This window comes from Tenrec ecaudatus, chromosome 4 (assembly GCF_050624435.1).
Source record: "Tenrec ecaudatus isolate mTenEca1 chromosome 4, mTenEca1.hap1, whole genome shotgun sequence".
In the NCBI taxonomy this organism is placed as follows: Eukaryota; Metazoa; Chordata; class Mammalia; order Afrosoricida; family Tenrecidae; genus Tenrec; species Tenrec ecaudatus.
This window is the reverse complement of record NC_134533.1, coordinates 146,446,863-146,461,708: the sequence shown is the minus strand read 5'-3', so window position 1 is coordinate 146,461,708 and position 14,846 is coordinate 146,446,863. Positions and strand designations below refer to the sequence as shown.

Here is a 14,846-nt window from a genome sequence, read left to right as displayed (position 1 = left end):
CTCCTGCTTATTCTCCACCCACTGGAAGCTGCCATGCTGGCTGGAGTGGCCGTCCATCGCACCCAGGTGAAAGGCTGGAGCGGTGAAGGGAGCGGCCAGGCTTGCAGGGCGCACTCTGTGAGCTCACAGACTCAGGCCTCACCTGTTCACAGGGCGCACTCTGTGAGCTCACAGACTCAGGCCTCACCTGTTCACAGGGCGCACTCTGTGAGCTCACAGACTCAGGCCTCACCTGTTCACAGAGCGCACTCTGTGAGCTCAGACTCAGGCCTCACTACCAGCAGCACCTGTTCTCACAGCTGTCAGCTGCTCCCTGGTCCCCTGAGCACGCTTTTGCCTGGGGGCCTTCATACCTGCGGCTCTGTCTGCCAATGCTCTTCCCGACACACCCATGGGGCTGCTCCCTCACTGAAGCACCACGTCTCAGCAACGCCTTTCTCAGCTGCCCTTTTAGACTGCCCTTGTGGCAGGCTGGGTCACGGCCCTCCTCCCAGGAGAGACTTTGTAGAAGCCAGCAAGGCGAGGGTCTTGCGGGCGGACTCTAAATGTGGTAACGATGCCGAGACCTGCTGACAGGTCTGTAGGTTTGTACCGGACTCTTCTTCATGAGGCCACCCAGCAGCCTCTGTGCTCTCCTCACAGAGGTGCCCCACACAGGATCCTGGGATCAACTGGCACGAACTGGAGGATGCTGTCCACTCGGGCCCACTGAGTGCAGGGTCGACCAGCCTCCCTCCTCCCGAGAACACGCTCCATGCCCTGCTCATCCACGTTCCCCCTGAGGAGTAGGCGCCTGTAACAGCCAGCAAGTGTCTATCTGAAAGAGCTTCAGGTGCCCAGATGGGAGCCCTGGATTCTGGGTTGTCCATGGTCATCCCCCTGCCTGGGTTCCGTGCTTGTCCCTGAGGCCCTGTATCCCATCAGATGTGGTCAGCTGTGACCCATCCCATTCCTGACGATTATGTGGACAATTATGCACCTGGATCACAAACATGCGAAAGACATCAGGGAAGTGACACCACGGGGCGAAGTCAGGAGAAAAAGGACCGTGGGAACAAGAGAAGGGCTCAGAGCACTCCACCGAGCCTTGGAAGGACCAGAAAACCTGGAATTTCCTACCATGGTGGGGGGGGGGGGTTGAACACAGAACACATCTAGATGCGAAGAAGAGAAATAAAGTGCTTTCAAAGAAATTTCCGAAATACTCAGGCTCAGAGGCATAAAGAAGCAGGGGCTCCAACGTCTAGACATGCTGACAAGTCTGGAGGATTTATCCTTCACAACGCCAAACAGCATCTTCTGTGGTCTGCTTAGGGCGATGCCCCATGGCGGAGAGCCTGGGATATAACCTGGAGGTTGAAGGCTACCCCTTGCGCAGACTTGGCCAACTTCCCATGTTCTGAGGACTAGCCAAAGGGCATCCCTTGCCATGTGCAGGATGCCCAAGGACCCAGATGGGCCGTGGACCCTGAGCCCTCCATGGTCATCTTCGGTCCCCTGTCCTGTTCATCCCAGTGATCCCTGTGTCCCAGTCACTGCAGTCTACCTCTGACTGAGCAAAATTCACGGGAGAAGCAGAGGTGCCGCGGCGGCACAGTGGGCTCCTCGTTGGGTAGCTAACTGCAAGGTGAGCAGTTTGAAAGCAACAGCTGCTTTGCGGGAAAAAGATGAGGCTTTCTACTCTGGAAAAGAGTCCCAGCGTTGGAAACCCAAAGGGGCAGCAGTTCTACCCTGTCTGAGATAGGGTCCGTGAGAGTCAGAATCAACCCCTTGGCACAGAGTGTGGTTTCTGAGTTGTGGGTTGGAAGGGAATCGATGGCAGTGGGCGGTCTTCGTTATGTTAAGGAGGCCACGTCAGTGTAGCCTGTGTGCTAACTCTAAAGACTTCTGCCTGGCCATATAGACAGACACAGCCACAGGCACGGACTCAGACAGGATCCGGGCTCAGACGCCAAAACCAGATTCTATCTGATCGTGAAGAACACAGATGAATCGGCATCCCAGTGACTCCAAGCGTGGCCCGCTACCAGATGCTGAAGAAGACCGAGCCCTCTCCCAACAGCCTGATTCAGCCGCCAAACTTCCTGTTCTTCAAACCCACCCTCTTGTACCCAGTGCTACAGACAGATGCTACGAAGCTATCTTCCTGATTAGAGTGCTTGGGTAAGTACCCCGATTTTCTGCTTAAGTTATGTGTTTAAATCTTTAACTCATCGATATAAGGAGCTTTTTAAAACAAAGTTTGCTTTAATGTACACATATTTATTACTCTCATCTTGGAGAAGAATTTTCTTTTTCCAAGTAGTTTTTCAAAAGAACTAGTTTGACAAGTTCATCGATATTATAACTTTGATTTCTTGGTCAATCAATCAGTGCATGTTCCAATAAACAACACCACCCAAACTGTCCACGAGTGGGCTTCCTGTTACAGCAGCACTACACACTCATGTAGCCCTGGTGGCATAGTGGTTACATGTGGGACTGCTAACAGCAAGGTCAGCAGTTTGAAACCACCAGCCGCTGCAAGGGAGGAAGATGAGTCTCTCTGCTCCTGTAAAGAGTGACAGTCTCAGAAACCCACAAGGGCTGTCCTATTGGGTCCCTATGCGTCAGAATCAACAAGATGGCAGTGAGCGAGGACACTAGCCTGACAAAGAACTCCAGCCTGCTCTTCAAAGGCACAGGCTGCCCTTCCTGACAGTTGCAAGCCCTAGCTGCCAACCGTGGGTGTGTGAGTGTTCCTCGTGAGCCCTGCACAGGTGGGAGCCCCTGGTGTGGCAGGAGGAGGGTGGCAGAGTCAAGGCTCTGGTGCCACAAGTGCCCACTCCGGACGTGGGACCGGAGGGGGGCAGTACCCACAGGAGTGCCAGCTGTGGCTGCAGCCTATGATCTCAGAGGTCTTGGGTACACAGCAGGGAGACCAAGAGGCCTCCTGTGTGGGAGGCGAAACTAAGCAGTGGCTAATGCACTCCACAGGAGACCAGGTGACTCACTGGTTGGTTAAGCGAATGTCTGATCACTGAAGAGGCAGCAGCTGGGATCCATCCACCAATTCCACGGAGGAGAGGCCTGGCAAGCCCACCCTCACCTAGAGGGTCCCCGAGCCACATGGAATCTGGCACAGAGCAATAATTCATTCTCTCTCTCTCTCTCTCTCTCTCTCTCTCTCTCTCTGTTGCTATGTTCATGGGATGCCCACTTGAGAGGAACAAAAGGACCTGGGGCTGGCTCTCCCTGCCATTCCCAGGAGCTTTACCCCAGGAGGCACTGGCCAGTCCACAGAAAGCATGGCTCCTTCTTGCCTCTGTCCCGCAGCACCTGCCAGTGCCTCTCTGCAGGCGCAGGACTAGCGCAGGGACCCCCTTCACAGAGAAGCTTAGTCCTCTAAGACACCTGCTTTGAGGAGCAACCCCTGCCCCAAGGCCGGATCAGAAAAGACCATTTTCTTACAGGTTAGAGCATCAGTGCTGAGCCTGTGAGAACTCTCAAAGAGTAGCTCTGGGTGTTTAAGGCAGAGCAAGAAACCAAGGCGACACTGTGGGTGGGGGTTCTCCCCAGTCTCAACCTGGCCAGGTTCTCAGATCTGGGAAACTGACTGCAAGCGGAGTGTGTCAGCGTGGCGGCATCCATGCCTGCCTTCCCAGAGCCAAGCTGGCAAAGCGAGGGGACCACAGAACTGTCCCCTCTCCCTGCAGAGGCAGCAAACGTGGCAGTGGTGGATCCCGAGGAAAGCTGGGCCTCAGAGGAGAGGCCGTGGAGAAGCCCCGGGGGGCAGCGGAGGGGACGGGGTAGGGGAAGGCACAAGTACAGGGGCCCAGCAGGGAAGGGATCTGCTGGTGCCATGGGGGCGTCGGATGGCCCTGGCTCTGATTCTTACTGAGTGTGCTGCTGGGCAAGTGACTGAGAGCCTCAGCTTCCCCTCTTAAACAAGTATGAAACTCACTCCCTGCCCTCAAGTCAATTCCATCTCACAGGACAGGGTGAACTGCCCCTGTGGGTTTCTGAGACTGTAACTCATCATGGGAGTGGACAGCCTCATCTTTCTCCCCCAGAGCAGCTGGTGGTGTCAAACTACTGACCCTAAGGTCAGCAGCCCAACACAGATGGGATTGTTGGAAGCTTCATTTTCATGAGACTAACGCATTGGGATGGCTTGGCACCACATCTGGCACATGGCTGGTGCTCAGTCATGCCAATTATAGTGATGACAGGATGGTGTTGATGGTGACAGTAGTGGGCTCTGTGGATCAGGAACTAAATTTATGGGTCCTGTGGGAAGGGGCAGGCTTTGAGACCATGCGGCCTCTTCCTGCATTTCCCTTGAGGGGGAAGGGACCTGTGCTCCTGCATTTAAAGACACACAGGCCCCTGCTCCCCGCAGTCTGACCTCTCCCCCAGGCCTCTTACGGGGGTGGCAGCTCCCAGCATGCAGCTGCTGGTGGAGATGCCGAGGGAAGCAGTTCATCCCTTACCTTGACTGTCATAGGAAGCGATGACCTGGGTCTGCTGAAGTTGCTGCTTCTCTGCCCGGTGTCCTAATTAGGAAAGTCAGAGAGACCCGCAGTGAACCTTGGGCACTCCGTGAATCCTCCCCCCCTTCTCCATTGCAGAACAGAAGAACAATATGCATCTGTGAGGGGCAGGCCTAGCACATCCATAGGCCTGGTCTTGGCACACGTATCCTGTGTGCACACCATGGAACTGGGCACACAGCATGGTATGTGTACATGAAGATTCCTGGGGAGCCCACATGCACCGTAGCCTGGGCCTGGCGTCCAGCTCAGACTTGCCGTGAGTCACCTGATGGGGGTAGTCCACCTCCATTCCTGTCTAAGGACACTTGTAGTTTGGTTCTGTTTCATAACAGAGGCCCATTCTACACAAGCTCTCCCCCCACCCGGCTTTCATGTCCCAGACCGAGCTGTCGGAAGAGGCTGTGGAGTCAGGCTGCTGCAGAGAGATGCCTGTGCTGCCCTGGGCCACGAGGGGGCGCCCACAGACTCACCTGCCCCTCCTAAGAGAAGAGAAACAAGCCTTTCCTCTGTCCTTCTCTGAGAGCTGCTGCCAAGGTGGGTCTAAATGAGGCTGCCCTGGGCCTGGGCATAGCTATTCAGGTGGGGGTTGGGCACTGAGCTGGGCTGGACTTGGGGTTCCTCTGGCAGGGTCTTGCACCCTGGAGGAGCCTGCCTGCTTCAACTTTCCCCAGTGCCTGGGCCCAGCCAGGTCTTGGAGCCCCCGGGGTTGTGGTCAGTGGGCCAAGGGCCAGGCCTGTCGTGAGAGCCAACGCAGGGTGCTTTGGAATGCCGGGCAGGAGCCCCAGGCCAGACTTGGGTAAGGAGAGGGAGGCCACCTCCTGTGGGTACATCTGGCTCCAGCTACCCTGGGAAACAGGATCTGGGAAGGGAATCCTCGAAGAAGGCGATTGGCTGGCACAGTGCACGCGGGATATTTATAGTCCGGGCTGCACCCTTGGTTTCTCTGGAGCAGTGGGGTAGCAGTCGCTTGCTGCTAGGCAGAGTTTGGTCAGGACCAAGGAAAGCAGCCAATCACAACTGGGGAAACCCGTTGCTGGGCAGAGCTCTTGGAGCTGGAGGGGCCCAAACACCTGCTGTTGAGAAAAATTTGGACCCTGTCCATACCACCCCTGCTAACACCCTTCCCAAGGAGTGCCCAGGGCAGCAACAGGGGAAAATGTGCCCTTTGGCATCAAACCCAGGCTCGGCCACATTTGTGCACACTGCACCATACACACACGTCGTCAGCTGTATCCTCAGACGAAGCCATGGGTGACCAGGGCTGGGTGCCCTGGGTAGGAGGCAAGGCTGGCTTTAATACTTGCACCCGGAGTCTTGCCATGAGCAAGTACTGGAAGGAGTCAAGTAAATTTCTGCACACGGGGAAGTGCACCATGTGAAAATAGTGCACCTTTCTGTCACATTGGTGAACACCCACCATCTTTGCTGGCTAAGGGTCTCAGGAGAGCTCTCTTCAGCCCCAAACTCTCGGCTCTCAGAGCTACTTAATCATCCTCTGTACAGTGGACGCATACTATACGAAGTCTCACTTCATGTCCTTCAGAAGAGTCTTGTCATCTTTACCGTGCCCCTTTGTGTGTTCATAGATATTCATATATGTATATATTCACACACATGTATGGATACATTTATACATCATGTATTTCATACATATATTTCCTTCCCACAAACCCAGGGCCTCTGGAGATGGCAAAAACAGGATGCGTTCAGTATCCTTCAACCTGTCCTGAAGGCCAAGGAGCCCTAAGGTAATTCTCCAACCACCCTGGCAAGGTGAGGGGGGCTGTGATGAGGCGGGTGCATGGGTGAGTGGGCTGGATTACCCGCTCACCCACGCACACAGTGGCCTGGCGCACATGCCCTGCATGGTCTCGGAAGGTCTGCTTCTCCCGTGGAAGTCTCAGATCACCACAACACTCTCTCTCTGACTTCGGGGTGTGCTCCAGTCAAAGCTGGCAAGTCTCCTATTCAATGTGCCCTGGTAGAAAGGCTAAGGAGGCATTACACCCACACAGGCCATCAGCCCTGGCACAGAGGATGGTTCCCCAGCAGGGCGTGTCTTAAGGATGACTCCTACCCATGTGCAGGGAGCAGCTGGGGGGCACAGGTAAGCCGTTCCCCTCCTGGACCCTCCTCCCTTCAATGAGCTTACCAGCATTTTCACATGGCTGCCCAAAGGCAGGGCTTCCTGATTGTCTTGTGCTCTGTCTCATCCTCAGCGATGCCCAGAGCAAGAGGTGTGTGTGGAGGGAAGGGCTGATGAAGGAATTTCCTTGGAAAATTCCATTCTTCCCTTTCATTACTGCCAGAAGAAGACTGCTTGGTCTTGTTGAATCGCTGAACCGAATGCCCCAGCTTCCTCCTTTTCAGAGGGCCACGGGGTAGTTCCTGCAGCCTGGCATCTGATGAGCCAGTCTGCTTGGGGCACACACATCCCGGATCTGAGAGTGCTTCCCGCTGGGCTCTGAGGGAGAGACCTTATTAACGTTCTCATGGGCCCGCAGTGCAGTCCCACTGCTTGTCCATGCAGGCTGCGCTGACGGAGCCTTGACCGGCACAGAGATGGCCGGGATGTGGGTCCCAAACAGCATCCCCAAGAGGTCCTAGGCCTGCAGAGTGACAGATGCCTGGCACCAGAATGAGGTGACTTTGGAAGCTGACTTCACTCAGACCTTACTGTATTCAGGGACCCAGACCAGCAGGGAGCTACAAATTGGCATCTCCTGGGACCACGGTCCTTTCTGTTCAGCAAGAAAACTCCAGAAGATGGTATTAGGGCTTGACCTTCCCTATCTCCTATGGGAGCACACTTCAACCTACCATTCCAGATGCTGCCAGCCCCTCCCAAGGCTCAGCACAGGGTGGGTGCTCAAGCTGCTGGCACCACTCCCCACCCACAGCTCCTCGGAGTGTGGGGACCCCCGAGGACAGGAGACATCCCCAGGGGCAGTGGCCCTGGAGGTCTGGCTCAGTCCTGAGCTGTCTGTCGTTAAAAGGCAGACTACTGAAACCCACTTCTTCCAGGTATTCCTTCAACATCGTGAATACAGATGTTGAAAATAGAAGTAATTTACCATGGTGGTCGTCTGCTTCTCTTTTCTGCCACTTCCGGATTCCGTTAGCGACGCCTTGGAATCCTGCGAAATAAGAAAGGCCGGCATGAGATGCTCGCGGTGCGCCCGGCACACACTTACCAAGTTCGAATGGGGCTGGCGGAACTTGGCGCTCTCAGGATCCAAGCGAGGTTGCCCGATGCACAAGCTGCACTGGAGGAATGAATGCAACTCTCAAGTTTAAAAACGTTTCTCTCGTGTCCATTGTCTCCAAGGATAATAGTTAGTTATCAGGAATATCTGGGGGCGAATTGTCTCCATGCAGCTAAGCAGTTTTTAACGCCCACATCTCCATGATCCCAGAAGACATTTGTCCTTCATGTTGCCTAGCTACTTTTGGATGGGTTGACTCACCCACTTTTCAGAGTTTGGTTGGAGGTACGAACACAGCCTAACCTGACGGGAACGGAGACAGGTGGGCTTGCCTGCACCCTGCGGTGCGCGCCTGCACGGCCTGGACCCGGTGATGCAACATGGAAAGTAACGGAAGCTCTCTTGCTGGCGGCGGGTGCAGGGGACGGCTGCAAAGTCGAGTTCCTGGCATGAAGTTGGCATACATTCTGGCAGCGGGACCAGCTGCAATAAAAGCAAGTTCCTGGCGCGAAAGGTGCTTCTTGGTGGCAACGGAGGTTTCCTCACCGGCCCAGCTCTGCGGCAGTTTAAGAACCTGTTGGTGGAACTTCAGCCTGCAGCCTGGTCCTGCAGTCCTTTCCACGACCCAGAGACCCGGATCCCTTCTCTCCTTCAGTGCCCTGTAGGCTAGAGTTCCTCGAGTGGTCAGTCAGAATCTCACTGAAGGAGCTTTGGGGAGGAGTGCACAGTTTTTTGGGTGGGTGGGTTGTAGAAACATTCAAAACTCGCTGCCATCGAGTCAGCTCTGGCACACAGTGATCCTCCAGACAGGTGCCCTGGTGGCCTAATGGTTACACATTAGGCTGCTAACCTTATGGTTTGTAGTTCAAAACCACCAGCTGCTCCCCGGGAGAAAGACGAGCCTTTCCAATCGCATGAAGAGTCATGGTCTGGGAAATGCATGAGAGTGGGTTCTACCCTGCCCCAAAGGGTCGTCTTAAGCTAGAATCGACCCGATGGCAGTGAGTTTGTTTTGTCTGGAGAGACACACAATCTAAGACTTCAAAGCTCATTCATCCCTGTGTCGGCAGCCTTCCTCTTCCTGTGGAACACGGCCACGATTCTGTGGTAGGGGATGCGGGAATGAGGGCGCTCACACTTTTTTTTTTTGGAGAAAGCTTATTCTAAGGAAAGAGTCTCTGGGTCTTGCTAACAGCTACCAAACTTGGCTAAAGTGAGGGAGGCTGGCGGGTTGAGTCCCCGGAGGCCAGTCAGAAGACAGGCCTGGAGACCTGCTTCCTGAGTCAGCCATTGGGAACCATGTGGCTCACAGTTAGACTCTGAGATGCATGCTCGGGGCTGCCACAGAACAGGCTGATCTAACAAGTGGCTGGCTCTCATGAAATGAGGTGGGAAAAGCTGGGCCCTCAGAGGAGAGGAAAGAGGTTGCCTCCTGGCTTTGTAGTCCAAGTCCCTGAGGAGCCCGTGTGCCCAAGCTGGCTTTGACCTTCTGACTCTTCTAGTTACAGAACCCAAACCAACCAAAGTCACTGCCATCGAGTTGATGCTGACTCATAGCAAGCCTCTAGGACAGGGTAGATGGCCGCAGCAAAAAAGCCACCTGGTTACTTCCCCACTCTGCCATGTGGCAATGCGGTCACTTCATTCTTTTCTGGCACGAGCGCAGGCCCTCTCCTTTGCAGTGCTTCCCCGCGGAGAACCTGGCAGCGGAGGGGCAGGAGCTGCCTGGACACGGGTGTGGACCGGCTATGGAGCCGGTGCATCACAGGAGGCCCTGCAACTTGTTTGGCTTGGTCGGTGTTTCCTCCCACTCAGGCTGCGTCCTGCAAGTGGGCCTCCCTGGGGGTCTCCCGGACGGATGTCACCACTGTCTAGCAGGTCTTGGCGAGCCCAGCATGCACGCTGCCCCCTCTCTGCTCCTGTGCAGAACTATCTGTGAACAGATGAATCTCAGGGAGAAAACTCCCAGCAGAAAGGACCAGCAACCTCTTCCCCTGAGTCACGAGTGTGAAGGACATCACGGGGGTTACCTGCTGGGCAGCAGGCAGCACTAACACCTGGCTCTACCTGGACTTCTCTGTGATCGTCACCCGCTGTGTCAGAGCCCTCAGGAGAGGTGTGTTCAGGGGGCAAGTGGCAAAGGGTGGTTTCCAGGCTGACTGGGCAGTGGGCCTCCCAAGTGTGGGGAGGGGGGATGTTCTGCCCTCGCCGCACACTGAGGAGCCCCTCTGGACTGCTAAATGTGGAGCAGCAGCAGCAGCCTCGTGTCTGTTAAGGGTTTAATTACCACTACCCTGCGATGACCACTTCCCCTCCCCGCTCTGAGAACTAAGGAACAAAACCGACTCCTGGTCCCCCGGTCCCTCCCAAGACCAGAGCACCTGGCAACCTTCTCAGCCCTCCAGAATCTGTTTCCGTTGCTGCCTCCCTCTCTAAGAGGTGCCCCTGGGCAAGGCCCTCTGTGGTCCCATTGCTACAGCAGGGCAAGTACAAGGTGACCATTAGGCGTTCTTGGGGCAGTGTAGTAGCAGGCTCTCCAGGGAACCCCAATGTTGGAGGGGAGGCGGGAGGCAGGAATTTTTTTTTCTCAAATGGGTTATTGGCATAGATACACTCACACCAGCATCAACAAGGGCTTCACCATAGACCCCAAACCCTGCACCTTCTGAAGGGATTATTGAAACCCCCATTCTTACCCACCTACCAACTCATCAAGGAGGACTGGTGGGCTAGGCACTGCGCTGCTAAGTGCAAGGTCGGTGGTTCAAACCCACCAGCTGATGAGGGGGGGGGGAACAAGGAGGCTCTCTGCTCTCATAAATATGTAGTCTCAGAAACGGTGTGTAGGGTCGGGTGAGTGGGGATGGACTCAAAGGCAGTTGAATCATCCATTCGTCTTGTGTGGGGTCCTCCCCAAAATGTAGAGCCCTGGGTCCTGCTTTCGGCCATCCGTCTGGTGCTGTTTGGTGCTGTTGGCTTCGGTGCCTGTAGACCCTATGTGCTATCAGTACAAGCATAGGCTCCTCCTGGCAGGAGTCTTTACGGAATCAGATTACCAAAGCTTTGTGCTCTTAAACAGTTGATTGTGCTTTAGGGGAAAGTCTACGTGGTAAAGTCGTTTTCCCAATCAATAGATCGCTCACCAATCGCTCTGAAATGTGTCGGCACCCTTCCTCCCCACTTCCTTCCTGGGGTCCCGTTTCCATCTGTATGGGGTCCCTGTCCCTCCCAGCCTTCTCACTTTTGATTGTGGGCAAATGTCACGGTGTGCTACGAAGCCTTCCCTTCTGAGGCGCCCATGAGGGCATGTGAACCACCAACTTGCCAATGGCCGCCTTTCCACTAGATTCCTCCAACACTGCACGAAGGTGGTGTTGCGGGTTATGGATTGGGCTGCCAAGAGCAAGGTCAGCATTTTGAAACCACCAGCGGCTCCTCTGCAGAAACCTGGGGCTTCCTGCTCCCTTAAAGAATTAGTCTGGAAACCCACCACAGGCAGTTCTATCCTGTCCAGCAGGGTCCCTCTGAGTCGGCATCCACTCGATGGTCATGAGTTCCTCCAAAAGCAAGCCCCTTGCTGCCAAGTGGATTCCAACTGAGCGCGACCCTATGGGACAGAGGCAAACTGCTCCACAGGTGTTCCAAGGCAGTAACCCTTCCCGGAGAAATCTCCAGTGTTTCCCCCTGACAGAGCCATTGGTGGGACCCAACTGCTGACCCTGTTAGCTAAGGTGAGTGACCACGCACTTTGCCCAGATGTCACCAGCACGCCTTCAAACTGGCCCACAGTCACTTTTTATCTGCATGCCCTTTCCCAGGACAAGTATAGCTCATTCAGATGCAGACGTGGGAAGAACCATGTCAGCCCTCATGCAAGCCAGGCTGGTGTTTCCTGTACACAGTTCCTGATGCCTTCTCTCTGGGGGAGGAAGATGGGCCTATCTGCTCCCACGAAGACTTAAAGCCTCAAACCCTCTAGGTTGCTGCGGTGGCATAAATCCGATGGCAGCGGATCTAAGGAGGTGGCCTGGTGGCACAGAGGTTAAGCGTGTTGAGCTGCTAGAGGAAAGCTGGGCGATTCACATGGACCAGCTGCTCCACAGCAGAACCATGAGGCGACGTGGTCCTCCAAGACAGTCTCTAGAGCCACTACGCATCTCAACGGACTCATCGGCAGGGCTTCCTCCCTCCACCCCCCCGCCCCCAATCTGTTCAAGCCTGGCAAAGAAACTCAGGAACGGAGAAACTGAGGCCATGAATTGCGAGGTCACCACAGGGCTTAGAGTCCAGCTTCTCCATTAGCACCAGACCCTTGTTTCCTCCCGGCTGCCCAGTGCCCCGCGGGCGAGCCCTGCGCGCTTCTCCCGGGCATCCTCGGACCCAGCTGTGCACCCTTTCAGGTGTGGGGGCGAGGAAACTGGCTGAGGGCAGGGAGTGGAACGGAGTGCCACCCTTGAGCCTGCGCGGGCCATCCAGGGCGATCACCCTGCGGCGGCTGCCACCCGTCAGGCTCGCACCCTCTCTCGCAGGGGAGGCGCCCTCCGGCGGGCGGGTCCCCGGGACCAGGAGGCCAAGGGACCCGGGGCCCGGGGCAGGCGGCCGGCGCGCGTTACCTCCGGGGCGCTGCCGCGGCGCGCCCGGGTCCGCCGCCTGGCGCTCGGGGTGCGCGCCCTGCGCCGCGCGCCGCTTCTCCGAGTGCACGATGAGCAGCATGTCGATAGTCACGGCGGGGCTGTCCTTCTTCAGCTCCATGGGGCCGCCTCTCTCCGCGCTGGCGCGCCGCGGCCGCTCGCGAGGCTGCCTGCGCTGCAAATGGCCCCGGGCGCGCCGCGGGCCGGCGCCGGCGAGAGCGCGGGCACGGGCGCGGGCGCGGGCGAGGGCGCTCCCCCGCCGCCCGGCCGCTGGGCGCCGCGTTTCGCTGACTCTGCCAAACACACCATTAGGGCCCTCGCGGGAGGGCGCTACCCTCGCGGAAGGGCTCTAAGTCACCTTTGAAAGGAAATACCCGCGCAGAGCCAGCCCTGACCTGCGGCCAGGGCCCAGGCCGCAGGCGACCGGGACGACGGGGTCCAGAGGCTCCCACGGAGCGCCCTGCCGCCCTGTCGCCCGTCGCTTCCGGAGCGGACCAGGCCGACCTCAGAGAAGCCGGCACATTTAAAAATGCCACCGTGCTGTCGTCAGTGCGGCCTGCCAGGGCGATGAAGCATCGCAGGGGGCTGTAAGGTGTGAAGAAGTTGGCCAAGCAGTCGGCCTTGGCCGGGCGCACTACCCGGGGTGGGTTGTGGCGGGTGACTGCTCCTCCGTTACTGGAGGGAGCTGGGGAGCAGGTACTGGGATCACCTCAGTTAGGTCCCCATCACATTCTGAAACAAGGCCACTGGGCATGAATTGAACAGATCCTCTCAGACCTGCAGTGAAAACCTTAAAAGCCCCTATTTCTTCTAGAACCTGGTTCCTGCCGGGGGCGGGGGAAGAGGTGGAGGCTGGGGCACTGGGAACAGGCCTGCCCGGGAGCTGGACCTGAAAGATTCTTCTATTTTTACCCAGGGCTGGCCGCAGCAGCATGTTTGGCTGCAGGTCTCAGGAGTGTTTACACTGTCATCTGCCTGGTGGCCCTTGGCACCTTGAGCCCACCGACTGGGGGGAAGTCACCTAAGTGAAGTTTCCACCATTGATGAATGATGTCCACACGGAGGCCTTGGCTTTCAGGACCCCGCCATCTTTGGAGTCTACTGACCCCCAACTTCCAGCATGGACCCCCGAGAGCTACCACTTTCCCTTTGGGTGCGACTTGGTATCACATAGGCCTGAGTTCTTCCATTTGTTGGCTGTAGGAATTCAGATAAGGCATTTCTCCTGTTTCTACACCAAAGCAAACAGTGCCCTTGAGTGATCCTGCAGGGCAGGGTCGGACTGCCCCCCTGGGTTTCAGAGACTGTAATAACTCTTTACAGGAATAGAAAGCCTCATCTTTCTCCTTCGGAGTGGCTGGTGGTTTCAAACTGCTGACTGGATAGCAGCCCGACACAGAACCACTGTGGCACTAGGGGGTCCTTTTTTTTTCTCTAGCCAATACAGGGCAATAATAAAAATTCCTGTAGGAATTTGTGAGAATTGCAACCAGCAAGGGACCAGGTGCATAGTGAGTAATCTACAAATGGTAACTGTCATTCTTATCCCATCTGGAGAGTGTGGAAATGGACGAGTGGTGTGACAAGTGAGTCGCCGATGGAATAGGGATTACAGTGATGCCCTGAGACTCTGAGAGTCTCTCTCTTCTTCTGGGGACTTCGGTTTGATCTGCATGAACAGGCTGTCCTCTCATTGCATCACCCCCTTGCCCACTGGGCATCTGAAGAAAGGACAGGTCACTTGTATGCCAGGGTCACATCTCTACTTTCTAGAGGCTTGGGGAATTGAGAACAATGGATTTTTTGCAGGTCTTGAGGTCTCAGAGATTTCTTGTTAGCCCCCTGCGTTTAGGGACTAGCCCATCTCCCATTTGACAGGGCAGATGCCTACTCCCAGGTTGGAGGCACAAACACCTGACAAGCTCCTTTCTGGGTGGGCTGAGTGGGGGATGCAGGGAAGCTGAAAGCCCCATCATCTGACATTTGTCTCCTCAGTGGCCTGTCCCCTCCCCACATGCCCTTGCTGGCAAGTGTTACTCTTAGGCACCCAGTCTACCCTCCCAGAGCTGCCTATTGGGAGAGAGAGGGTGGTGTGGGGTGAGCAGCTAGGGGAGAGAGCCAGGGGCCTGATCACTGGTTGTGTTAGCAGTAGCTAGTAGATGGAGAGGAATGGGAAGGGAAAAGAGTGTGCCTGCCAGGGCCTCCTGCCTCGCTAAGAAGTCTAACAGCTGAACCCTGAAAGCCTGCTTTCTATTCAATCCATAAGGCGAAGAGCAGCCACCTGCCTGCAGGGGAGATGCTCTGAGCAGTGAGGGTAAGCATACCTTGAGCCAAGGCCCTGATACCATTCGCAGCCTGAGCGTGTTAACCGTTTTTTACCATCCATGGAGGGATTGAAAAGGGGTAATTGATCTGAGAAGAACTTAGATGATTTCACTTTCCCTGGTCACATTAGGACATGAGCAATAGGGATG

At 56.0% G+C, this 14,846-nt stretch overlaps 1 protein-coding gene across 3 annotated transcripts in view; it reads right to left on the bottom strand.

The window, feature by feature from the left end:
• The window catches only part of KY (kyphoscoliosis peptidase), a 56,575-nt gene extending 44,082 nt beyond the window's left edge, over positions 1-12,493 (bottom strand). For 2 of the 3 annotated variants that reach the window (XM_075548851.1, XM_075548852.1), the window contains exons 1-2: positions 12,355-12,493; positions 7,610-7,672 (exon numbers count right to left, since the gene is read on the bottom strand). In XM_075548851.1, coding sequence (XP_075404966.1) covers positions 7,610-7,672; positions 12,355-12,493 — 202 coding nt within the window. Of the gene's footprint in view, positions 1-4,472; positions 4,536-7,609; positions 7,673-12,354 lie in introns of all 3 variants that reach the window. The other variant, XM_075548850.1, reaches the window with a different exon arrangement.
• Positions 12,494-14,846: the final 2,353 nt, after the last annotated feature.